A 26790-nucleotide genomic window follows, 5' to 3' on the forward strand; every position below is an offset into this window, starting at 1 on the left:
AGCATAGAGACAAATATCAACATATTTGAGAATATATTAACACTCCTCATCAATCAAAGACTGAGAGAGATTGACTGAAAAAATGTTATGCCGAGGGTTTCTAACCTAAAAGTCCCATGAAATTTTAAAAAATATTTTACTTACTGGATTTCAATACAATCAATTCCCTTTGTAACCCCATGTATTTTATTTTCTGCATTTAAAAACATTAGGGGTTCATGACACACACAAAACCCAGTAAGACTTTCTACTTTTGTCACTGAAATTAACTCAAATATAAATATTATCAAGAAAGTTTAGTTGGTTACATTGCTTGTCCATAATCAATTTTTAAAAATTGATTTTTTAAAAGGAGATAGCTCAAAGAAAGTTTTGTTCAGTAACTTTACTTGTTTGACCTATTATTTTATCAAAAAAAATTAGGAGTTGGGCTAAATAATCCCTAAGATCCATTCTAGGCTACAAAAGACAATAGTGTCTATAAATTTCAATATGCTCTAAAAGAATCTAAAATTTTCTTTAAATTTCTGGTAGCTATTTTATAGTCAATATCTGGACATTCACTTGACTATTTTATTCTTTAAAGGAAAAGAATTGCTAAATGTTTCAAATTCTGGTGACCTCAAAAAAAATTAGAAAATAACTGAACTTGATTGAGCTGAACAAGGATAACAGTAGCCCCTTCTTGAACTGTTAGGATGAATGTGATGTTACACTCCTACCCCTTATTGATGCTTATGAAGGTAGAAGGGTTGTCATGTAATAACTGTTCCTAATGGATTAGTTTCTTAAAGCAGACCCTTGAAAGAGGAAGGATAGAATAAATATAACTTAAGTATTTCAATGGTAAGAATGGAATCATGGTATATGTAGGGTTTCTCCTCTTATCCTTTTTACTTCCCTAGCAACTGCAAAACACATTTACAAAATATATAACAGATTAGCCAATTCTTCAGCTGCCTCATATGTTTCCCCTTTACAATAATATGAAGGGCAAAAGTGACACAAAAGCCCTCAAGGTTTAGAAAGAAAAAGTCCCTCTGGACTGGCTGATGAACAATCATTTTAATTTCACGCAGCTGACCTTCTAAATTCAGAATTTTCAAATCAACTATTCCCTATCCATTTCCATGACTTTCCTTCAAAATCAACAGATTCAGGCTTGGACAGATCAAGTAATGATGTATATTTAATATATACTGAGAAATAGCTTTTATTCAGATTAGCTTATATCCACTATCCCAATAGCCCTGACTCAGGGCTATCAACTGTAAGAGAAAAACTTTCTTTGAGTGTTTCCATGTCAAAGCATTGAAAAACTACAGATGTAGGGCCTGTGAAAAATACTCATCCATACTCCCTGTTTCCTGACAGATTACTCCTACACTGTCCCAGCAAAGAAAAATGAATTCTGTTTTCTCATCAAAGCTATCTTTACTCTTCTTCCAGTATAGTTATAGTTACTATTTAAAGAATCTACAACACTAAAGCTAAATACAATAATTTTTCAAAGGTTTTAATGAGATAACATATAAAATAACCATAATCCCCACTTTACATGTGATATTGTAATGGGGTGCATTGTCTAAGAACACAATAATCATATATCCAAAAACTCTAAGACTGAACCCACCTACCTAAAAACTTAACCAAAAAACAAAACAGGGCAATACTGTGCTGGACTGGGAACAAATCTGAGAAAGACTAGGCTTATAAATTCTCAGAATCTCCCACATGGAGAAAATTTACACAGAGTTCAAAGACCTCCTCCAGATTGTTAGAGGCAGTTACCTCATTGGCTATTTTTCCAGAGACGAGATATCAGGTAATGCCTTCTTACAGACTTGCCTCTCCCTATCCCATAACAACAAAGAAGAATAAAGGAATTGAGAGAGGAGAAAAGGAAGAAATAAAATGTAAGAAAGAGAGAAGAAAAGGATGCAAAGGGGAAAAGAAGCAAATGAGAGAGGAGGAGGGAAGGAGAGAAGAAGGAAGGAAAAGAGAGAGGAAAGAAGGAACAAGTCAAGGAAGGGTATTCAAAAGTCAGACATGCATCATTTAAGAAATTCTTACATTCACCACAATCCGAATTGCAAGGTCAGGAGTATGTTCTTCTTCAGCTAACAGTACTCTTTTATGGAAACTAAGTTTCCTATATAAAGTAACAGAATCTCAAAAACAAAACTTAAATAGAAGCACAACCTAGATCAAATATTCTTTGTGATTTAAGATGCCACTGATTTATTTGGCAAGATACTAATCAAAAGCCACAAATAATGTTATTTCTTGATCATACTATGTTCTATGCTATGAATGTTCCCATATATCCCTGCCACTAAAGGAGTCCCTATCAGGATCCAAAACATAAAGAAAAACAGTGAAAATCAGGAACTAGAAGAAGATGAGAAATGAAAAGTAGAAGGAAAAGGATAGTTATAGTAGACACTTAATAAATGCTTATTCCCTTCCCCCTTTACAAATGCCTACAGAACTAATTCCATGTTTCAGATGCTAAGATGTAGCTAAGTATAAATAAGGTTTTGTTCCTCCAATCAAGTGCCTAATGCCATACCACTGTTTATATAATACTTAAAAAAACAGAGAAGAATCTTGATATTCAAAATGGTAGCTAGATGACCAAAAAGCTTGACCCTATAGAAGATGTGAGAAAATGTGCTTTTTCCCTCCATTTTTTTTGCCGAAGTCTAAGACAGAAGATGCAAAACAGAACATACAATGTCATATTTGAGTAATGGGTTGATTGGCTTTACATACTGTTCTTTTTTCCCCCTCTTTAAAAATATTATAAGGGATGGCTTGCTGAATAGAGCAGGTAAAAGAGAGATATTTAGAAATAAGGGTAAAATGAAAAATAAAACTTATTAATTAAAAAAAAAACTTCTTAACTATCTATAGAAAGATAGCCAAACTTTGTGAAATGTTTTAAAGGGATATTTAATGGCACTGAGTTTGTTTTAATAACATTTATTAGTCCTTTATTGGAGATATTCTTAGTAACAATAAATTTTTCTCCTTTGCTCTAATAATCCAAGTTTTTATAATTATTTTTATGTATATTCTCTCTTACCAATTTAAATTCAATTCAACAAACATTTATTATACACATATTGGAAGCAAGAGGGCAGAGTCACAAGATAAAATCTGTTGTTCCTGAAAGGCAGACATCTTATCTTATTTCATTTTTGTATAGTAAGCCCCTAGCTCTGCCCTATACAAATAGGAGATGTGTAATAAAATCTTACTGAAATGAAAAAGCAGCAAGAGATATTGGAAAGAACTGTCTCTGGAATCCAGAGCTGTCCATCTGTCTTCAGAATCAAAGGACCTGAGTCTGTAAGTTCTCCTTAATTCAACAATTCAATAAATATTTATTAAACCCCTCTTATATTCAAGAGATAAGGAGAAATATAAGAGTGGATGGGGAGTTGGCTTCAGAAAACCTTGGATTCAAGTCTTGCCTTTGATACAAATTTACTTTGTGATCCTGGGCTTTCAGAATAGTTGCTTATCTGCAGGGTTTCCTTCCATCAGTGAAATCAAAGCCCAGTTGGAAAAAAAGCATTCAGGAGATATAAAAGAAAAAATGAAACAGCTCCTCAAAGAGTTTTACATCTACTTTAAGAATAAAATCTATACATGAATTAGTAAATTTAAGAAAACTTGAAGAAGGAGGGCAGAGACCAATTTTGCATTTTTGTAGCCTCAGAATTGAGTATATTGCTAGGTACATAATAAACATTAATAAATGCTTGTTGATTCATTAACTAACTGAGAGAATGCTAATGATGGTGGGAAACAGGAAAGGTTATAGGATTAAAAAAGTAAAAGGCCTGGAAGTAAAAAAAAAAAAAAAAAAGAGTTCAGAACTGTTGAGTCAAAGAGGAAGAGAATTGTGGAGGCAGGAGACTGTATGTCCACTATTGAAATTAGTTGGTATATAGCCAACTTGGCTAAAATCCAGAAGCTATAAAAGGAAGTAATAGAAAATAAAGCTGAAAGTATAGGGATTAAAGATATTGTCTTTTACTCAAAGAACATAAGGTAATTTAATTGAATAAAATTTCAAATTAGCATTCTACAAAGATATGTAGGTTAAGGATTTTAAAAGGTTGGATCAACTTTGAAAAGGTTTTTTTTGTTGTTGTGGTGGTGGTGGTGGTGGGGAGGGAGTTGCAACTAATCATAATAAAAATCACATAAGAATGGATCTTTATATGGCAGATGTAACTTAGGGAATAAAACATTCACTTTCAGATTCCTTGTTTCTTTTATTCTAGAGAAGGGTCCAGACTTAACTATTCACTTCCCAAGGATACTTCAAGTCCAGATGGGTTTTCCAAAGACTGATCCCAACTGAGATCTGTAACCTTCTTCTAACAGCCTAAATATCATCGACAAGTACAGATTTAACTGTTCAAAACTTAAATTAGATAACTACCAAGTTATTAAAAAGCTAATGTACAATTTATTTTTTAACTCTGAATGGATGAATAGGTGATAGCTATAATATATCAACTAGAGGTCTTTCTGCTAAAAATATTTGTAGGTAATAACTAGAGAAGCAATTGCTATCTGATTTACTGAGTTCAAATTAAAAATTAATATTAGAAGAAAACTAAATTTTCATATGAAATGTTCATCTTCATGAATCTTTAGCCAATATCAATCTTCTTCTACATAATAAGTCTTGCTTTGGATACTTAACCTTGACTTTTAAATATAAAATATATAATGACTAAAGAAAAATCACAATCAAATTTATTTAAATGGATTGAATATCTTAGTTATAGCAGGGTTAGAATTAACCCATTATTCTCATGAGGCCTTTAAAAAAACCATCTAGAGAATTTCTGAAACTTCTTGACATAATTATAGGTCTTTGCAGCTCCAAATATCATCACTGTCACAACATTTTCATGCTGGAACCAGAATACTGATAGTATATTGTTTTTGTCAATAAGTATGCTTTTTAGTTAGTCTGTGGGCATCCCAACTTCTCTCCATTAATATCCTACAATCCTTGTATCCTGGGAATGGAGCCCTTCAGGAGAAAAAGGCTTACCTCCAGTCCCAAGGCACAGAAGTCACTGAGGTGACAGTGGTAAGGGAATGATCCCAGTAACTACTAACATGTCAAGTGATAGCAGAGACACCCTCCTGTATAAAATTTTACTTTCTCCTACTGAGCTCCTTGATACTGCCATGCTCAGATATGGCAGTTGTACACACCAAGATGGTAAACCAGTATTTTTTTTTTAATAAAATGAATCCACACCAGCCCTGAAGTCAGGAGGACCTGAGTTCAAATCTGACCTCAGACACTTAATACTTCCTAGCTATGTGACCTTGTGTAAGTCACTTAACCCCAATTGCCTCCGCAAAAATAAAAATGAATCCAATAAGCATTTTCTTAGGAAATATGTAATAGTTATACCTTTTCTCTCGTGATGGATCCGATAAACTGTAAGCTCTTTGCTCTAAAAAAATATAGAACAGAAAATTAAAACTAAGGCTAGTAAACTAGCTTTGTCATTGCTTTTTCATATGAAATGTACAACCTCCACCATTTTTTGTCAGGCCAGGTGGAAAATTAGAAAACAAATTTTTACAAGCAAGTGTCACCCTGGATATAATAATCATCATACTCCATGAAATAAAAATACATTACATAAAGTGTTGGGATCTTTTTTTTTTCACCTGAATCTGAGTTAGCTTCAGCAAATGCTAGCAAATGTTTTCAGAAGTGCAGAAAATCAGCCAAACATCATGTGCTTGATCCCAACAATACTACTTTTCCCCTTTATATAGTCCACCCTGCAGTTTCATGCCTGATTCAAAAGTCACCAACACAAAAGTGTTTTAAAAAAACAAAACCTTTAGCACCTTTTAGCAAAGCTCAAGAAAAATATCCTGCAGTCTGGCAGAGGGAATTATAAATTGTAACATGGCTGCAGTACCCATAACAAGTTGCAGCAGCAGCAGCAGTCAGCTCAAAGTAGGGCAATAAGATTTGCCTTAAGGTTCATCAAAAAGAAGGGGAAAGCCAGTTTCCCAACAGACAATGCAGGGAGCTTCATGCAAGCAGCTTAGCACCATCTTGTTTCCAGGAGAGTACTTACTACAAGGATGGAGCAGAGACACTGATTTAGACAGTGAAAAAGACTGAAGGAGTGAACGACCACTGTTGAGGAACACACCATCTACAGAGTGAGGATAAGTCCTTTAAAGTTGTAAACCAGAACGTCAAAATGATAACCCCAAAATGGAAAATGGAAATGCTTTATATGCTTAAGAAGAAATCCATTATGAAAAATGTAAGTATAAGCTATACAAATACTGGACCAAATCCATAATTTTATTAGTAGAAAAAACCCCTGTACTCAACTTAGACTCTTAGAGATTAATGTAAATGTGGGGGTACATTTATGATGACTAGTATTATTTTGTATTCAATAGAGAATCTAGCTCACAGAAGTTGATGCTTTTGCTTTATAAATGTTATCTAAGTCATCCTCCCTACAACTCTATGAAGTAAAATACACATTTAATTTACATAAGTTGAGTCATCAATTACCAAACAGACTAGTGAGGGACCCAGATCCTAAGCAGACTTCAAGTCACTTTACCTGAGCTTCTATTCATATGACTACATTACCTCTCCCAAATAAACATTTATTTCATGTGCAATTTTTAAATATCTAACTATTTTAGAGAGCTATTTGACTTCATAGAGTTGTGATTATGATTCCAATTTTCGTAAGGTTCCCTTTAGCCCAAACATACAGTATGTTTCCCCCAAAAGATGTGATTTTGATTTAAAGTATATTCAGAGGTTGCCATTTTGATTGCTAAAGGAATTATGTGCTATGTAGGAAAATTGACAATCTAGATTTGGCAAAGGAAAGTAGAAGCCATAGGAAATAGTAGAAATGGATCACTGTCTCCAGAATCACAGGACCTGTGTTCAAATCCCATTTCTGAGGCTTACTATTTATTGTTGCCTTAGATAATATCTTTATTTTTCATAGGCAGGTTTCAGTTTCTCGATCTATAAAATGAAAGGTCTAGACTAGATGGTATTAGAGGGCTCCTAAAACTCCAGATCTGTGATTTTAATATGATATTGAGAGGTAACAGCACAGATGATATAGAAAATAACAATGCAATGACATTATTTCTGTGCTGATATGTATCTATGCATGGGAATGGAGAAGTAAGTATATATTCAAAAAATCTTAGAATTAAATGGAATCTGAGATGTTATCTAATTCCATCTGCGTGTGTGCATGTGCATGTATTATGTTATATGCGACATAATAAATGACTCAAAGCAAATAGTTAAATAGATTAAAATAGGATTAAAATAGCCAAGGTGCAGCATACCTTTACTTACAATAAAGTAACTGTCAATGCCATTTCCATTTGAGACAAGAAATAAAACAAAATCACGAGTCCATTGAAAGATAGATATGATGCATTTAATTTGCATTTTATTTTAGGTGAAGTAGAGCTAATGTCCCATGTGATTACTAATGGTTCTATCTGAAAAAGGCCATTTTTTTATACACAGATTGTAATCTGCCATGGATTATTATGCTGAGAAAGTCATGAAATTTGGTCAAAAAGAAAAAAATTTCTAAGTTTCTCATCTTTTGAGAAGATTAAACTTGACTTAAAATGGCACTTAGTGTCTAAGAAAGAGGTTTAGGACTAAACAGAAAAAGATTTGATGACTGATAATACTTTTCCTCTATCTGGACATTCAGACTTTATTGAGGAACTAAGCTTGAAGCAAAGATATTACTTTAAAACCTTCCAATTACTCAATTAGGAACTTAGTTCAGATTATTGCTAGAAAAAATATAAGCTGATAGTATGGTAATTCCCCTTCTTTGACATATCTTATTCTTTCTCAGTCTATACAGTTTTCTCATAATTCTTAGGAATGGCAAAAAATCAGGAAAGACACATACACACACACGTACATCTCTACATGGGGTTATTTGATGCCACCATTAAGTAGCTTTTGCTTTCCTAATATTGAGAGTGAAAACTTTGCTTAACAAGTAAAAATCAATCATGATAATATCAGAATAATTTGACAGGAAAAAAATGGAGGTAGCATCAAAGTAAATCTGATCTATCTCAAAAACCTTGGCAATTTCCAACGGAAGGAAAATTTCATGATCCAAACAGAATAATCCATTGAACTTTCCTTTTCTCCTTTCCTTCAAATGTACTATGAATCTTTAAAAAAAACTTTTCTATTCTTTTCTCTTTTCTAAAGTCATATATATATATTATATATATATATATATGTTTATAATTGATTTTTTAAATTCTATCCCTATTAAAAGGGTAGAGGTGGGAGTAAGGAAATATTTTTTATATATTTATTTATATTTATATATCTATCATACCTTTTTTAAAATGACTAAATTTTATACAAACTAAATTTAGTGGGAGAAGCAAAAAGTGTTTTTGTCATATATTTATTATGTCAAATTATGTAGCAACAACAATGCAAAGACAACATTTCAATAAGTTTTTCTTAAGTGGTCAACTGAAAATACTTGAGCACATTCTGGTTTTTCTAACAGTTTCTATACTTTGTAGCCTAGGAATGGAAAGACTAGCAAAAATATGATATAAAAGGAACAAAACAATGAATAAATAAAAGGAATTAACTGTTTTTGTAGAATGTGGGAAATGTTGGGGGAAGAGATATTAATTGATTTTTATTATAGATATTAAAATATATACTAGAAATCATAAATCCATTTCCGCTTTGGGAGTCACTATAGAATAGAAACAAAAGAATATTGTACATAGCAACAAGATTATAGGTGATAAAGTGATGAACTCATTCAATCCATTCAACAAAAAGTCGATTCAAGCCAATTCCAATAGATTTATGATGGAGAGAGCCATCTTCATCCAGAGAGAGAACTAATGGGACCAAATGTTGATTGCAATATAGTATTTTTACCATTTTTGTTAGTATTGTTTGCTTATTTGTTTTTCTCTCATTTTTTTCCTTTTTGATCTGATTTTTCTTATGCAGCCTGATAAATATGAAAATATTTTTAGAAGATTTGTACATGTTTATCCTATATTGGATTAGTTGCTATCTAGAGAAGAAGGCAGAAGACAGGTAGGGATAAAAAAGTGGAACACAGGATTTTGCAAGAGTGAATACTAGATCTGCATGTATTTTGAAAAATTAAAAGCTATTATAAATTTTTAAAAAGAGGGCATCACTATAGAACTTAAGGGAAGGGGGAAAGGAGCAGGATTCAAAAGGTCTGGGTTCTAGACCAGTTCTGTCTCTAACTGTGTGACCTTGAATAAGTCATTAAACCTCTAAGGACCTCAGTTTTATCATCTGGAAAAAATGAGGGAATTGGAAACAATGATATCTGCAATTCCATAATCCTAAATTAGAAATGTGGGGATAACAAAAAATTTGCACATGTACTCATACAAAATACATATAAATTCTCTCTTAATTGGGCAGCTATATGGCATAATGGATAGAGCACCAGCCCTAGAGTCAGGAAAATCTGTATTCAGTCTCAGACATTTAATGTGTGAAGCTAGATAAATCATTTAACCACAATTGCCTCCCCCCAAAATACATATATCTTTCTGAGATCGCTTTAGAACAGAAAGGCTTATAAAATGTCTAGTACAAGTCCCACAATTAAAAGTAAGGAAATTTAGGTCAATAGAAATGAAGGGACTTAGCTACAGAAACCCAGGTAACATGTGGCAGAGCTAGCATTTGAATCTAGATTCCTTAGGTTCTGAATCCAACTTTTTTCCCACCAAACTCCTCAAAGTAATTTATCTGATATGAATTGTGTACCAGAAAAAGTATCCTTATTAATTCCTCACAAGAGGAAAACTATCATCTCATTATCATTGCTGAAGCAATAGTTAGGGGTGTGGGGGGTGTGGGGGGGTGGGTATGTAACACTGAAGAGTAAAACAAAAGAAAACAGAAAGAATCTGCAAAATTCAAATGAAGACTCCATTTGTTGCCTAGACATAATTTATTTAATTTTCTTGGCTGAAAATACCCTCAGGATGTTTTGGGGTTCTCAGAATAGGAACAGAAAATAATGCTTACCTTCACTTGAATCACACACTGTACAATCACGTACCCAACGGGTTTTTCCTAAGGAAATTTTGGGTGATGAGCAGGAATAGGAACGTGAACGGAGTCCAGAAAGGAGTGAATCCTAAAGGACAGTACAATTAAGCATAACAGATTCAATATATGACTTAGAAACATAATATGACCCATCACATTATGAATATTGCTAAAACTTCTCTTCTGAAAGTAGAGACCAATCATTTCTGCTACATTTTTTTCTTAATATGAAACCTTTATTGCTTTTTTTTAATCCCACAGTTCTTGAAATGCCATTATTCTTTCCAATGCTTAAAAATAATCAGAAAATCTACAATTTATCTTCCTGATAATCTTGGATCTTTGAAGACAACAAAGTTTAAACTCAGGCAGGATAAAGAATCTGTACAAAAATCAGGTTATTCAGATATGATGCAAATATTACTAGTGAAAAGGTTATCTAGAATAATTTTTTATCTTATGTGATGTCAAATAAAAAAGTATTTTGGATAAATTATTTATGACTCACTCCTGGTACAACATGGCCTTGCAAAATTGGCATGGCCATGATAGGAAACTGCATCACTGGGTGAGAAACACCCAAATTGATGAGGTCATCAACCAATTTAAGAATTTCGAGTCCTTGAAGCATAAGATGATTAGTCTGATTTTGTACCCAAAAGAATTGGTTTTTCTGATATTATTTGGAAAAGCAATGAAAAGATAAAAACTTGTATAGTAATTTGAGATTATTTAGACTGGAAAAGAATATTAAAAATGAATCTAAATTTTAAAAAGTATGATGTCACAATCAACTTCTATTTAAATACATTATGCAAATTGTCACCTCTGGGGAGAAACCTAAGAATCCTTATTTTGGAAAAGATTCATTGTATAATCTTTCTAGATCTGCATTTTATTTCCAAGACATTTCCACTCCAGCTGTTTTTCAGAGAATTGCACTTCTCCCAGCTCAGTATATTGTAAAACATTATTTTCCCAGGCTAGATTGTGGTCTTGTAGTCTAGCATTTAAATATCACTGAATTTTATATCACTATTTTTCCTATTTTTTATGCATCTTAAATGGATTTCTATTTTTGTCTTTTATCCCCAATCATATGTTATTAATACATCACAGAACACTAGTTTGCATGAAGATAAAGAAAACAAGATAATATATAACATTTTCCACACTCTAAAGAAATTAAATATGTAAGCACCAGAAATTTATTAAAGACAGACCTGGATGTAATATCATTCCAATATGTCTCACTGAGTATATAGACACCATGTTCCCAGAACCAAACGCTGTCTTCTATTTTGTAGCTATTACTTATGATCAGACCCAAATTAATGAGTCACTGCAACATTTATCCACAAGCATCAAACTTTTCTTAATATTCCCCTCTGTCCCAAATTTATGGAGTGAAATGAAACACAGTCCAGTTATCAAGGACTTCTGTCATTAAGTTATAATTCCAAGAGGCAGCTAGGTGGGGCAGTAGATAGAGCACCAGTCCTGAAGTTTGGAGGACCTGAGTTCAAATTTGTTTTTAGACACTTACTATTTCCTAGTTATGTGACCCTGGGCAAGTCACTAAACCCCAATTGCCTCAGGGAAAAAAAGTTATAACTCCAAAAGAATCAGAATTATAAATCCTTGTTTATTTTCAGTGAGTTTCAATCAGGCATATTTCTTTTTGGGTATTAAGGGCCAGAAAGTCTCTTTCTGACATTTTTCTGCCAGAAAAAAAAATGTGGTTCATGTACTTGCAGGATTGTTGTCAGACATGACTCCAAGGTCCTAATGATGAACCACAGAGTCATTGACTCTTATGATCAATATTCTTTTAAAGTTCTCTTTAAGCTTAAAAACAATTTTTTAAAGTTTTCCAAAATTCTTAAAACAATAAATTCTACTTAATGTCTAGCCCACCAATAATCAGGTTTCATTTAATCTAAGGGTGACAGAAGGATTTAAAAGGAAGATGAGACGGACCTGGAACCAATGAAATGGGCTTCTCCACTGGAAACCCTGAATATTTCAGAGCTATAGAGAAAGAAACTTCTCTCACAATCTTTACACTGAGTTGCTCCTAGTAATAAGAAAGTGATGGAGAAATTCCAAAGGAAAAAAACTTTGTGCAAACAGACTCATAAAAGTTTTGACTAAATGCAGAGATTATAATAAGTTAGTCATTGTATTATATCTATCTACCTATTTATATATTTAGATATACACAGGTATGCATGTATACAAATATACATATATGTATGTATATATATATATATATATATATCTTTATGGATACAGATATGCATACAAATGTACAAGCACACATATACTTGATCTTAATGAAACAGACTAAGAAGCGATATTGGTAACGTATATGTGTGCATGTGTATGTTTGTATGCATAAGTATGTATTATACATATATTTGTATGTTTGTGTAATTTCTAATATATGTATAATATGGATCTGAAGCAAAAATTCAAAACATAATGTGATCAGCTTAGACATCATTGAAACTTCTCATTTAAAAATAGAAGAAATTCAACTCAAGTAATTCTGGTACATTTTTTTTTCTGTATAAAAAGCTTAAATGTTCTACTGGCATTATATCTTGCACACATTTATCTTTCTATATCTCAAGAGAGAAAGGGAAAAGAGAGGAGATATAAAGAGAGGGGAGATAAAGAGGGGAGAGGGAGGGAGGGAGGGAGGGAGAAGAGAAAGACGGGGGAGGGGCACAGACAGAAAGGATAAATCAGACCTGCTATTTAATTCACATAGGGAAATGATCCTGGAAAATTCCTACACTAATGCAAATGACACTTGTGGCACCTGGTGTCTCAGAGAAGTTTCTAATATGTGGCAGAGGTGATACTTGAACCAAGTACTTACTGATCCCTAGAATGGCTTTCTATTCACTCTACCAAAACTCCCTTTCTAAGTATAATATATAGTTTCTAAAATATATTTTTTTTAAAAAGTAAACCATATGAGATTGTTACCATTTCATGAAGATTGAACTATCTCTCACCTGAAGTAAAGGTGGTGATTTCAGAACTTCATACAATATTCATAACCAGACCTCTGGTCTACATTTGTAACTAAATACAATTTTTATCTTCAGAAATATTACTTGAGTATCAAATGATAAAAGCCTATGATGGTAATAAATAAATGTCAACTACATCAAATATTGATCACTGAGAAAAACTGCTTGAAGGAAAGGGGTATAGAGATGGGGGAGAATGCTTATTTCTTTCCAAATACATTTCTTGAGAAGCTCAAAAACAATATAAAAAAAACCACTTGTAGTTGCAATTACAAACAGACTTTTTCCACTTTCTTTGGGAAAAGATCACCTAAATCTAGCCATTTCAAAAAAGAAATATATAACCTTCTCAGTATTGTGTACAATTAAAAGAAAGGCAATCAAAATCAGTTTCACTAAGTATTTTAAAAACTTGATATTTCACAATGCAATCTACTCATATAAATTCATATTGCTTGAACAGAAACACAAGAGTAAAATGTGAATACAAAAATAAAGGAGTGTTATTATACAGGAATATTCTTACATAAAGAAATATACTGGTAGCAACAAAAAATAAATAGGTAAAAGGAAATGATTTCCACCTACTAAAAAAAGCATTTTCTCACATAGCATTGGAAATTAATTAATATTTCCCTTTTAAAAAGCAGCAAAATAAAAGAGAATTTCCATTTGAAATTGCTCCCAAAGAGAAAACTGTACTACTAAAATTTTGTTACAATTGACATTGTCTAGTAAGGATGAGATGCTTAATAAATATCATCCCTTCTTTGTTTACCATTTGCATCATTTCCTAAGTGTTTCAATTTTTATTCATTATACCATCAGTTGTTGTCCATTAGCCAAGCCAATATGTAAAAATTTTCCATTTTTTATACAATTTTTATACAATTGTATTTATTTGTATTGAATGGATGAACCATAAGTCTTTATGAGTAGGAGCTATGCAAATTAAATGAGCGAGAATGATGAAAACAGGCAAACCTAGACTCAGCCAGGGTCTCCAAATTGCACTTTGTATGTTGAGAACAGCATATGGTGTCTTTCATGCTGGTATATATGTGTGTGTGTGTGTGCATATACATATTTATAATGTATGCTATATGTACGTGGCTATAAATGTGTATATATATATATATATATATGTGTGTGTGTGTGTGTGTGTGTGTGTGTGTGTGTACATATGCATGTATACATTTGCATGGGTAGGTGGGTAATACTTTAAATAGAGCACCAGGTTTACAATGAGGAAGACTCATGTTCCTGAGTTCAAATCTGACCTCAGACACTTATTAGATGTGTAATACTGGGCAAATCACTTAATCCTATTTGCCTCAGTTTCCTCATTTGTAAAATAAGCTGTAGAAGGAAATGGCAAACCACTCCAGTATCTTTGTCAAGAGAACTCCAAAGAGTTAGACATAACTGAAATGACTAAACAACAATATATGTGTCTGTTTACATAACCAAGTTGTTCCAGTTAAGTAAAAAGAAAGTAAAAATCAAAATACCTTTGATTGTAGATTGTTAGAAATTGAAAGGGATTCAGTTCTACTGATGTTAAAATCCAGTTCAACATTAGTCTCAAATGAGTCCAATTCATCCCCACTTGTGGTCCCTGGTGCTGAGGAACTGTGGGACTCTGGAGGGTAGCAGATATGGGTTTGTTCAGAATTCCCTTCTCCTTCACTATCAGCATCCAGGGCATCAAGGCTTGAACTGAAGTACAAAATGAACAATTTTTTTCCATTATGCACATATCAAATGTTAAAAGGTATCTTTGAGATGACTAGACTCAAAGGTATCAAACTCCAAACCTGGAAAGAGTGCTACTGAATCAGATTAAAGCATAACTAGAAAATGTTGTATTCTAAGTTAATATGTAGCTTACAGAGATCCATTTCTATCTGAGTTTGACACCAATGGTCTAGGCTAACCTCTCATTTTAAGAGATGTAAAATTACGGGTCCAAGGACACACAGCTAGTTAATGGGAAAACTACAAATGCAACCCAAGCAAAGGATCAGATGGTAAGAGTGGAAAAGACTTTTGAGGTCATTTGTTTCAACTGCTTCAATTGATAGATAAGGAAATAGATATTCAGAGAGTTTATGTGATTTATCCTAGGAAATGGTACCAAAGGAGCAGATTTGGAAATCAAACCTAGATCCTCAAGCCGTGGATAGTCTTGTAATAGGCTCTGGGGATGCAAAGAAGGGTAAAAGTATGATCTCTCCCCTCAAGGAGCTCATGGGGAATACAATATGGAAACAGCTACGTACCACATACAAGAAAGATACAGGATAGATGGATACAAGATAATCTCAGAGGGAAGGAGAAGGACTGGGAAAGATCATGAAGACAGAAAATGCAATACTCCTTCAATTCTGTATTACTCATAGTCTAAAACTCCATCTTAATTAGTTAATTAAGACACAATTAATTTAATTAATTAAGGCACAATTAATTAAATTAATTAAAGACACAAATTACTATGTCAACCATATCTTATAATTCTTCATCCAAACCCACTAGTGAGGCAAAACTCTGAGCAAAGAATTCTTGTGTCCATTCTCAAAGTTGTTTATTTGTTTTCTTGTTTGTTTGTTTTATAGTTTGGTGATTTTGTCCAAATTTCTTTTCCCCTAAAATAACATTCCTCTCTAGTTAAAAGGCAGTTTGAGCATTCTAAGAGGTAAAAGCTGCTTTCAATTAATCATGCTCTCTGCTTCACTTTGTTGTTTTAAAATTTTATTAGAAGCCATCCTCCAAATATTTAAAATGCCAACAAAACAGAGTTAGTTGGCAGCTTTAATGTCATTCTCTGGGGGAAATCTGCATTCTGAAATATGTGATGTGATCATTCTCACACTTGTCCTTCAGCTGGATGCCTCAAGGAAGCACGTATAAGATACCAAATAATAATTCAAAGATCAGTGCATCCTCCTTTACACCTTCACCTCATCAGATAATTTACCAAATTAATAGCTCCATTCCATCTGAAATTTTACCTCATTTTTGTTACCTTCAGATTGAAATGAAAATAAAGGAGCTAATCATTTATATTAAAATTTTATTTCATTTCATTTTAAACTCTAAATAAATCATCTCAACACCCTCCCTGATATTAAAATTCTTGTACTACAAGGATATATGACTTTATTATGTGTATCATCTGCTCTGATACAAATTGTAGTTCTCCTTCCATACCTTAGACACTTTATGAACAACTTTGACTCAAAAAATGTATCATCTGCTGCATGCAGTGAGAAGCCAGTCTGAATTTAACAAAGGCTGGTTCCTTTAACCACAATGGACATCAGGCTAACATGGAGCCTTGCCCACTAGGTAGGATTTTCTAGGGGAGGGGCTCCATGATCACCATCTTCCAGAATTCAAATACCCAAACCAGAATGAAACATTAGTACAGGATTTTATTGTCTGAAGTGAGAACTTTTTATCATTACTATATCACAGGTAATTTTATTTCAATTACAACAAATCTGGTAGAGTTGGGAAGAGGGCAGATCAAGTAAGAATTTATTAAGTACCTACTATGTGCTAGGCATTGCATTGGGTGCTGGGGATGCAGAGATAAAATATGAAACAATTGCTCCTCTCGAGGACTTTTAATTCTAACTAAAGAGACATAGACATGCATAAGGACATACAGAAAAAAACATAAAATAATTAAATACAAGACAATTTGGAGAAGAAAATATTAGCAGTTGGAGAGATCATAAGGAAAGGCTTCCTGTGGAAGATGGTGCTTAAGCTGAAGCTTGAAGGAAGAGTGGGACCTCTCTTAGAGGTAAGAAATAAATATCTCCCAAGCAAGGGGAACAGCCATGCAAAAGAATAGGAAAGGAAGATGGAATACTATATATGAGAAAATGAGAGCAAACCACTCTGGCTGAACTACAGAGTACAGGAGAGAGAGAGTAATAGGGAGATAAATCAGAGCAGTTTGTGAATGGTTTTGAAAGCAGAGGAGTTTGTGTTACATTGCATCATATCAAGTCATATATATCTCATATTATATTGTAGAAGCAATAGAAAGTCACTGGAATTTACTAAAAAGGGGATAACATGCTCAGATATGTACTTCAGGAAAATCTCAAAATCTCTCTGGTAACAGTGTGGAAGATAGAGTGGAGTGGAAAAAAACTTGAGGCAGAGAGACCAATTTAGAGGTCATTTCAAAAGGCCAGGCCAGAAGTAATTAGGGCCACTGAGATAGTGGAATTCTCATTAAAAAGAAGTTATAAAGATATAAATGGCAAGACTCAACTGGATATTTGGAGTGAGGGACAGTGAGAGCTCTAGAAAAATGCTGAAAATAACACCAAATTGAAAGATGGAAGAAAGGTGATGTGTTCCTCCAAAATAGAGAAATGCAAAGAACCAGGACAAGTAGGGAATGAAGAGGGAATGCTATTAATTAGTCTGTTTTTGAACAATAAAGCATCTAGTAAGTCACAAAACAGATACTTTGACTTATGTGACTTTGAACAAATGTGGGGTTTATGCGATTTTTTTTTATTACAGCTTGCTTTACATGAGAAGGAATAGATCAGGTCTCAAAGCCTTGAACTATTCCAAAATCACTATTATACATAAGAAAATTGGGCAGTAATACTAGCATACTTGGGGAACATAAAACATGTCTAAATCTCCAATGGCTATGTTTGCTCCAAATGGACTGTTTGGAAGAAAGGAATGGTTTAAAACTGTAGCTTCTTAATTCATCATGATAATATTTTGAATTTTATAAAGTTGTTTTTCAAAATAGAAGTTCAGTCCTGTTAAAATAGTAATAGACAAACAAGGTCAGTCTTTGAAATCATTTTATGATAATTTAATTGTAATTTTTTAAAAATCTGCTGTGTAATTTTTCAGTTCAGCAATACTTTCAGTAGAAGAGAGGGAAAAAGAAAAGATTTCTCATCTTTTAACTTTTCTGGAATCCATAAACCACTGGGTTCTTTAATAACTCAAGAAAATCAAATGGTTGACTGCCTGCAATAACATTCTAGCCTCCAGCACAAGACTTTCAGATTATTTATGCTATCTTTCTATCTTTAAAAACCAATCTAGGAGTAATGAAAGAGTTGATTTACATAACACATTTTTAGGGTTGTTTTCCCTATGGAATCAAACTAATTAAGTTACTAATTCTCTTTACTAAGTTACTGATCTCTAAAACTCCAGAAGCATAGAAAGTATGCTTCAGGATGATTTTACTCCATTAGAGTAACTTCCTATATGAACTCTAATTAACAGTGACACTAGCGTAGTTTCTCCTTACAAATAACACTTCATTTCTTGTCATGTCCTTCCTCCTCACCTCAGATTTTTGGCTTCCCTTAATACTCAGCTTCAATTCCACATTCTGTGGAAGACCTTAATCTCATAGAAAAGCTTAATCCAAATGAAAAAAATTCTGCTAAAATTACTGAGAAGGAAGAAAGATAAAACTTTTGTTCTTAAATTAGTATAATATGCTGAACACTGAAGTCAATAAGACTTCTCTTAATTCCATCTCTGCCTACTAACTAGTCAGGTGATCCTGAAAACACACTCAGGGCTCTCCAGGCCTCAATTTCCTCATCTGTAAAATAAAACCAAAATGAAATCCTTCAACTTCTTAAATTTTTATTTTTATAATTATATGTGCAAATATGGGATCATATGACCAGAATCTAAAAGAAAATAGGTTTTACATTACAATTTTACATTTCTACATATTTACAAATTACAATACATTACACAAAGGGAAGAAAGCTAGAATTAAAAAAAATCTTTTCTACTATTAACTTTTATTTTACTGATATTTTATATTCTACTAATAACTCTACTTATAATTTCTTTTATACTGAATGGATTTTTAAATGTCTTTTTTTTAGACTAACTACAGATATAGTTCATAATAAGAAGACTTAGAAAATCTTATGAAAACTTTCAACTGAAAAAAATTATAGTTGGGTTGTTTTTTCTGAAACTAAACTTTGATAAGATCAGTTCATACACTTAACTGAGATTTTTGACTGTTTCTCCAAAACTTCTTACCTTCTTTTCTTCAATTGATTTTGCTCCTTTTCAAATTCCCGCAGGTTGAAGGTAAGATGTGAACTTGCTGTACACAAACTGGTAGGAGACAGGAAAGGTTGTCGACCTCCACTGTTTACTGCTACTTGACTGTTTTCACTTAATGCAATATCTTGGCTGGTTTCCTTGGGCAAACCATGTGCACAGTTCTGAGACAGCAAAGTTGAATTCATGGATTCTGGGCTGGACTGGGCAGTCAGACCCTCCACATTAATATAATTAATATCCAAATCAGCAACCTGGAGTTTGAAATTTTAAAATGTGGTAAGGGAAAATAGATAATATTAGCATCACTAAAAATTAACAACTTTTTAAAAATTAGAATACAGCTTAAGAATTCATCTCCTATGTAGCTCTCTTCAACAATGTGATGAATCAAATCAGTTCCAATTGTTCAAAAATGAAGAGAACCAGTTACATCCAGCAAAAGAACTGTGGGAAATGAGTGTGAATCACAACATAGCATTTCCACTCCTTCTGTTTTTTGTCCACTTGCAGTTTTGTTTTCCTTCTCAGGTTATTTTTTCCTTATTTCTAAGTCTGATTTTTCTTGTGCAGTAAAATAATGTAAATATTATATACATAATATTTAACATATACTTTAACATATTTAACATGTATTGGTCTACTTACCATCCATGGGAGGGGAAGGGGGGAAGGAGGGGAAAAGTTAGAATAGAAGGTTTTACAAGGGTCATTGCTGAAAAATTGTTCATGCTTATATCTTGTAAGTAAAAAGCTATAATAAAAATAAAAATAAAAAAGAATTCATCTCCTATACTATCCCTATTTTATATGAACAGTAAAATGATTATTTTAAAAGCAAACAAGTTTTTGCAAGAAGATCTAACCCTGCTCTTCCATAATTCTGAGAGGGAAATACAGTGGCTCCCAGCTATGTTGACATAAGGAGATATGTGCCTGCACAAACATCATATCCTCTCACTTCCCAGAAGCTTCTGTGTAGACTCCACAGAATAATGACATTGTTCAATTTGTGCTCCAGTCAGATAGCAAAAGGATGGAAATCTAATGGGGGTGATAGGATATTGGGTTGGAGAAACACAGAGACAGTTAAAAAAAAAAAAAAAAAAAGGCAAAAGACATGCCAGCAGCAGGGAGAGATATGTGAGCAAGCTTCACTTATAGTTCCTAGAAACCCAGTGCTCCTTAACCAGCAGTGTTGTGCTTAGAAGCCAGCACAATTAAAAATCTATGGATATAAGGCTAACTCCAGGAGAACTTTGATATAAACTTCCATTTCATTGGAGAAACAAGGGGGCCGAATAAAGACTAAGAGCACTCATAGGAGGCATTTGGTGGTGGCAGTGATTTGGGAATGGGTGCCAAAAGTTTTTAGCACTTGGTTTTATTCCTCATTATTAAGTTGACATTCTAATTTAATTAAATAAATTTGCTTTGAATTAATGTGTCATCTGTCATGAGCTGGTATAAAGAAATAGATTGGAGGGGAAGTGGGAATGGAGCTGTGATTTTTCTCTAAACAGATATGTGCCTCAACACTACCTGCAGCTGGAAGTAAGTGAGGTGAGGTATTAAGTTTGGGGAATGGGAATCATAAATTTTAAAATCCTCAGTAATCCTACTATCTAATTTAAGAAACTTTTTCTTGCAATTGAAATTGAAAATCAAGTCATCAGAAATAATGTAATGCATTGATCTATAAGAGAAGAGGGATAAGTTTAGGTGTTTTAAAAAGGTTTTTTTAAAGGAATTATTCAAACTTTTCCAATTGTTTCCAGAAAATTATTTTCTCAAACAGACAGGCAAATAACCTGGATGGGTTACCTGCCACCTGATGGTTGGTAGAATAATTTAATACTATAAGTATTAGCAACATTTTTAGAAAATTGTGTGAGTTGAGAGGGGAAACAGGGAAAGGAGGCAGGATGCTTGCCAGGCTATTGATAGAGTAAAGAACAACCCAATATGTTTCAAAATTGTACTCTGTGCTCCTTATAGTATTTTATGACCAGAGTGGAAACAAGAACATTCAGAATTCACTGATTTTATAGTATTAATCAATGTATATATGTATGTATGCCATTCATGGTTAATAAAGCATGCTGGTTATGTTAACTTGATCAGTACACTAACATAACATATTATATGATGTAGAAACGAGATTATATATATTTTACATATATATAACATATTGTTATGTATTATGTATGTTTCCAAATATATATCCGTTAACAAAGCTCCTCAGAAAACTACTCAGACTACTCAGTCAGAACTCAACAAATATTCTTATTAAGCATGACATCCACTACAGTTATTAAACCAAAGTTAAACCTTATCCAAAATTATTCCAAAAACCAAGAAATCTCATTCTAATCTCATGCTGGAAAGAGAGGGAAAACCATGTTACACACAATATATTAGTCAGTGACTTGTCTTTACTCAGTAAATGCACCCAGTTTCTGCATTTAATAATGAAGTTGCTTAAGGAATATAGAATCTGAGAAAGAATAGAAGCAATGCAAAATTCAATGAGTACCCATTTTAAATCGCAGAACAGAATTATAACTTAGAAATTATAATGGATTCAAAGTACATCACAACTAATTACTCTGTTCTTGCAAAAATGGTACCAAGGCACTCTGGTTTTTATCCAGAAGTTGGCACTCATGGAAGCACAGTATCATCTCACAACATTTTGGGCTTCTGTTACTATCTATATATCTGACTTGCTACAAAAGGGAACCTAAGGATGAATCAAACTTAAACCATACAAAAGAACAGCTGAGATTGACAGTAAATTTAAGGAAACACATCCCTAGGCTCTCCAGCCAGAAACCTCAATAAATTAGTTTAACAATAACAATGAAGATAATGAAGTGTTTAGCAATAAGGTGAAATTTAACATGGGAAAAATTAAAGTTTTACATGTGGAATCATTCAAATAATCAGCTTCATAAGTACAAGATCAGGAAGCACTGCTAGACCACAGGATTTTGAACAGGTTCTGGGGATTTTAGTAACCATTAAGTTCAACAGTAGTTATCAATGTGATGTAGCAACAAAAGAGCTAAGCAATCTTAGACTGTGCCTCAATGGTCCAATATCTAAGACTAGGGAGTTGATAGTTAAGTTGTATTCTGGCCTAACCCCATTAAATCTGGAGGGCTATGCTTGTTTTCTAAACATTCTGAGTAGTACTTTGACAAGCTGGAGAACAAGAAAGGGAAGTTAAGGGGAAGTGAGGGAAATATATATTAAAAGTCTACAATGTGGTAAGCACTATCTAAGTACTTTAAAAATATATTATCTCATTTGATGTTCCATGACATCCATTCTACAGTTGAAGAAATTGAAGCAGGGATAATGTTATTTTCCCAGAGTCTCACAGTTTGTCTGATGCTGGATGTGAACTCAGGCCAATGTCAGGCTCAGTAGTCTATCTACCCAAATAGAGAGTAATTAGGAAAGGACTTAAGCTCGTGCATTTTCAGGATCAATTGAAGGAAATGAGAATGTTTAGACTAAAAAAGAGAAGATTTAGAGAGAAAGGTAGGATTACTCTTTTTAAGTTCTTGAAGGGTTGATATGCAAAACCAGAAGTAATGGGGAAAGTTTCACAGAGAAACTTTCCTATGAGGGAAAAATTCCTAACAATTAGAGCTTTCCAAAAGTAGAATAGATTGCCTCAGATGATACTGGAATGTCCCTCCTCGAAGGTAATTAAGCAATTGTAGGACAGCCACTTCTTGTCCACAAATTGTTGGACAACAGCTATATTGTAGAAAAGATTCATATTCAAGTATGGATTGGCTTCTGTAATCTCTGATGGCCAATTCTACGATTCTGTGACATGTACTCAAGCAAGAGTAAAAATAATTGGAATGAAATCACTTCTCTCATGCTTTTGTTTTGTTTTGTTTTGTTTTGTTTTGTTTTGTTTTTTAGGAGCTAACACACAATGGCCTACCTTTTACTTTTACCATTTGCTGACTTTAAAAATGGAAATAGACCAATCTTGTAAACAGAGCATCAGTGTTAAGAACCTTACCTGATTGATCACCATGCAATTTGCATAGACTTCATCACTACCATTAAGCATGTTGGAAAGCTGAGATGCAGCAAGGAAAGTTGAATTTTTAGATTTTTTGAGAACATCAAAAGAGTGGTGTCGTTCTAGAAATGGGAAAAAGCAATATATAAATAATAAATTTTATATATAATATAAGTAAATCACTTGCTTTGGTTGCCCATTTTCTTCCCTCCTTTATGCAATTAAGAAAATCAAGTTCATATTTATATTGAGCGCTGTGGTATGACCCTATGGCTTTCGGCAATACTCAGGGAACAAGTCATTTTAGAAAAGCAACTTTTCCAGGTAGCTTAGTGTTTATTCTTTTCAGTCCCAACATTCCTTTTTATTTTAATGGAAATTAAAAATTAGAAATTTACTTTAATGGAAACATTGCTTAAATGTGTTTTACTTACATGTATTTTAAAACAAAGCAGAGTGACCATAAGAATCTTTTCATAGTGACTAAAGGGCATCATTATGGATATTATTTATTGTACTAAGATACAGACTCAATTAATAGTTATATACATTTGTCCCCACATTAAATGGCACCAGGTTGCTCTGATCTTTTAGTTATTCTGCCATTTTTAGTTTTTTTTCTGTCTTCTTTGTTGTTAAGTTGGTAGCTATCACTTTTCACGGTTATAAAACTATGCGTCTTCTTACATCCTCCCCACTCCATATAACGTGTTGCTTCTTAAAAATCTATTGAGAGTTTAAAAACTAACTAAATTTGATGTAATTTTTTACAAAGTAAAAACAAAATAAGCTCTAAGTGAAAACTCTCTTAAGATACAAGTAATGTATGTGAATTTCAGTGCATGGGCTGTGTGACATATATTTGGGCTATTTGGAGACATTTTTTAATATGATTCCTAGTTCTCAGTCATATTCAAGAGAGAGAAGGTTCTCAATAAGTGAAATGCCATATTAATAATAGAGAATCAGATTTAAGCATAGTAAATAAAATAACATTACTCTTATACCAAAAAATATTCTGAGAGGGGTTTCTAGAATAGCCAAGTATTATCTATGGAGGCAGTGTAACTTAGTGAAGTGGCTATTAGACAGAGTGCCAAAGTATGTAGGCTTTCTTCCCAGCCCTGACATGTGGTTGCTAGATCTCATTGGTCTTAGATTCTGTGTCTATACCTGTCTTTCCCCACCCTATCTAAGCTACTAAAATAGATTCATGTGCAAAATGGTACTCAAAAAGAGTACACAAAAAATTATTTTCACCTATATGCAATTGCCTTTTTATAAGATCCAATACCTTTCAGTATAACACAAAGACAACACATTATTCACAATTATAATTTTCTTTTAACTTATGATTCAGTCTAATTCCAAACGCACAAAAAGAAAAACATGTTGTCAAGTACTTGACATGTTATGAAATATTAACATGATTTCCCATTTGTCATTTTTAAAAAGCATCTATAAATATCTGAACATGACTTTTACAAAAAAATTAATCTGGTCAAACTATTCCATGTTGTTTCTTGTTTATAAATTGACAATTTGATAAAAATTCTGACATGGCTGCTACAAAACTGGGCTATCTAATTATTAACCAATTTCCTATAGCTACTGCATTGCAAAGTACTAATTAGAATGTCCCAAGAGTCAGTAAGAACAGGGAGATTCAATATTAACACAAACAACACATTTTATTGTCATAAACAAGGTTTTTAAAAATATATCTATGAAATGGCATTTTATACAATGACACAGGGTTCTGAAATGCTTAGCAAGGGCTTTGTAGAGATAAACTATGAAACCTCATTGTTTGAGGTTTACTTGAGAAAAGAACAAGGACCTAGAAATGTCCCTTGTGAAAAGAATATACCATTCAGCTTCGTATTCTCTCCCAAGGAAGAAAATCTATCTGGTCAGAAGTCACAAAGGAGGCTCACAAAGATCACATCTGTGGGAACAAAGTAATCTAACTATGGCAGAGCTTATCCAGTTACTCTGAGCATCTTAGTAGACTATTTGACTTTTGCACATTAATCTGATTATCTCTTTGGACAATGATGGCTAATGGAATAAAACACTTTGAATTGGCCATTCAGAGGCACAGACAAGACTAAGAGACTGAAAAGACTCAGTGGCATAACTGCCATATTGCTGGTTCAGCAATTCTTTCTCTGAAGTGAGTCCCTTGTTTTAAAGTTTGTTTCATTTCAACTCACAAACAACACGTCTCCCCCAGGATAATCTCATCACCTGAAATTTTGCCATCTTGGAGATTGATTCAGCTTTCAGATGAAGCATCAACTCATTATCCTCAGGCCTCTCCCCTTTGACTGGAAGGCTAGAGGGTAGATTAATGAACTTTTCCCAAGATCTTCCTTTATAGAATACTCAGACTTTTTAAGCTAACCTCATTTATCATAAGCTGCTTTGCTGGCTTTCCACTCCATGAACATCATGTCCCACTTAAGTATCCATCCCCCCTTTCACAACATACTTTTATATATTGTCTTCTCCCAACAGATTGATATTTTCTTGAGACTAGAGATCTATTTTCATTTTCCTTATTTGCATTTCTAGTGTTTATAATAGTGCCTGGAATATATCAAGGATCTAATAAGTGCTTATTGATTATTTAAGGGGAAATGCTGTCCTAGAAATGTATAGGTCAACAAGATCAAGATTTCTTCATGTTACTTTCTATTACTCACAAACTCCATGTACTCAGTCTTGCCATTTATTTTTCACTATTTTCTCAGCAACAAAATGAGCACAATTCTTAGCATCTCTAGTCTAATGTAGAGATCTTACAGTATCTATATTTTAAAGGACCCACCCAAATCACTAGCCCTAGAAAAAAAAAGTGAGCACAATCTAATAACCAGAAAGGATAAGGTTATTAAATATAAAGAATTACCTCCCTAGGGCAGTGAGAATTGCATCCAAAATAAAGCATGAATAATATGTACTATTAATATACAGTCTTCAGTGCTAGCCAAATCAGATTTACTAGGTAATGATCTTTTGAATAATAAGTGACAGATGCATATAGTTGAAGTGTCTGATTTTAGTAATGAAAGTTACTACACCCCACTATTATAGGCTAGACTATTTGAGGGGAAAATTCAGTTGTTGTTGCTTTTTTAATGTGACCTCTAATTATTTTTAAATAAATGAAGCTTCGTGACTTCCAATATGCATCATATTTTTTCAGAAACAAACTTGGTTAACACATTATTGCTAAACAAACATCCAGGGTCTTTTCTAATGAACAAATAAAAACAATTCATAAGTAATGTGTACTATTTAACTAACTCTATTAAGTGTTTAAAATATGCAGCTACTGTTTGACCCTGGATGAGATACAAAGTTTAAATAAAACAAAATTTCTATTGTTGTGAAGTTTACAGCCTGCTAGGAGATCACAT

The 26790-nt window shown here is 33.1% G+C and overlaps 1 protein-coding gene across 7 annotated transcripts in view; it reads right to left on the bottom strand.

The window, feature by feature from the left end:
• The window catches only part of ARHGEF28 (Rho guanine nucleotide exchange factor 28), a 352261-nt gene that overhangs the window by 104374 nt on the left and 221097 nt on the right, over nucleotides 1-26790 (bottom strand). For 5 of the 7 annotated variants that reach the window (XM_031966499.1, XM_031966513.1, XM_031966496.1 and 2 more), the window contains 6 exons: nucleotides 23363-23487; nucleotides 19291-19568; nucleotides 14733-14940; nucleotides 10154-10265; nucleotides 6141-6221; nucleotides 5456-5498 (listed from right to left, as the gene is read on the bottom strand). In XM_031966499.1, the coding sequence (XP_031822359.1) occupies nucleotides 5456-5498; nucleotides 6141-6221; nucleotides 10154-10265; nucleotides 14733-14940; nucleotides 19291-19568; nucleotides 23363-23487 (847 nt within the window). The remainder of the gene's footprint in view (nucleotides 1-5455; nucleotides 5499-6140; nucleotides 6222-10153; nucleotides 10266-14732; nucleotides 14941-19290; nucleotides 19569-23362; nucleotides 23488-26790) is intronic. The other 2 variants (XM_031966506.1, XM_012541116.3) reach the window with 1 other exon arrangement.

Source organism: Sarcophilus harrisii, chromosome 1 (assembly GCF_902635505.1).
Source record: "Sarcophilus harrisii chromosome 1, mSarHar1.11, whole genome shotgun sequence".
In the NCBI taxonomy this organism is placed as follows: domain Eukaryota; kingdom Metazoa; phylum Chordata; class Mammalia; order Dasyuromorphia; family Dasyuridae; genus Sarcophilus; species Sarcophilus harrisii.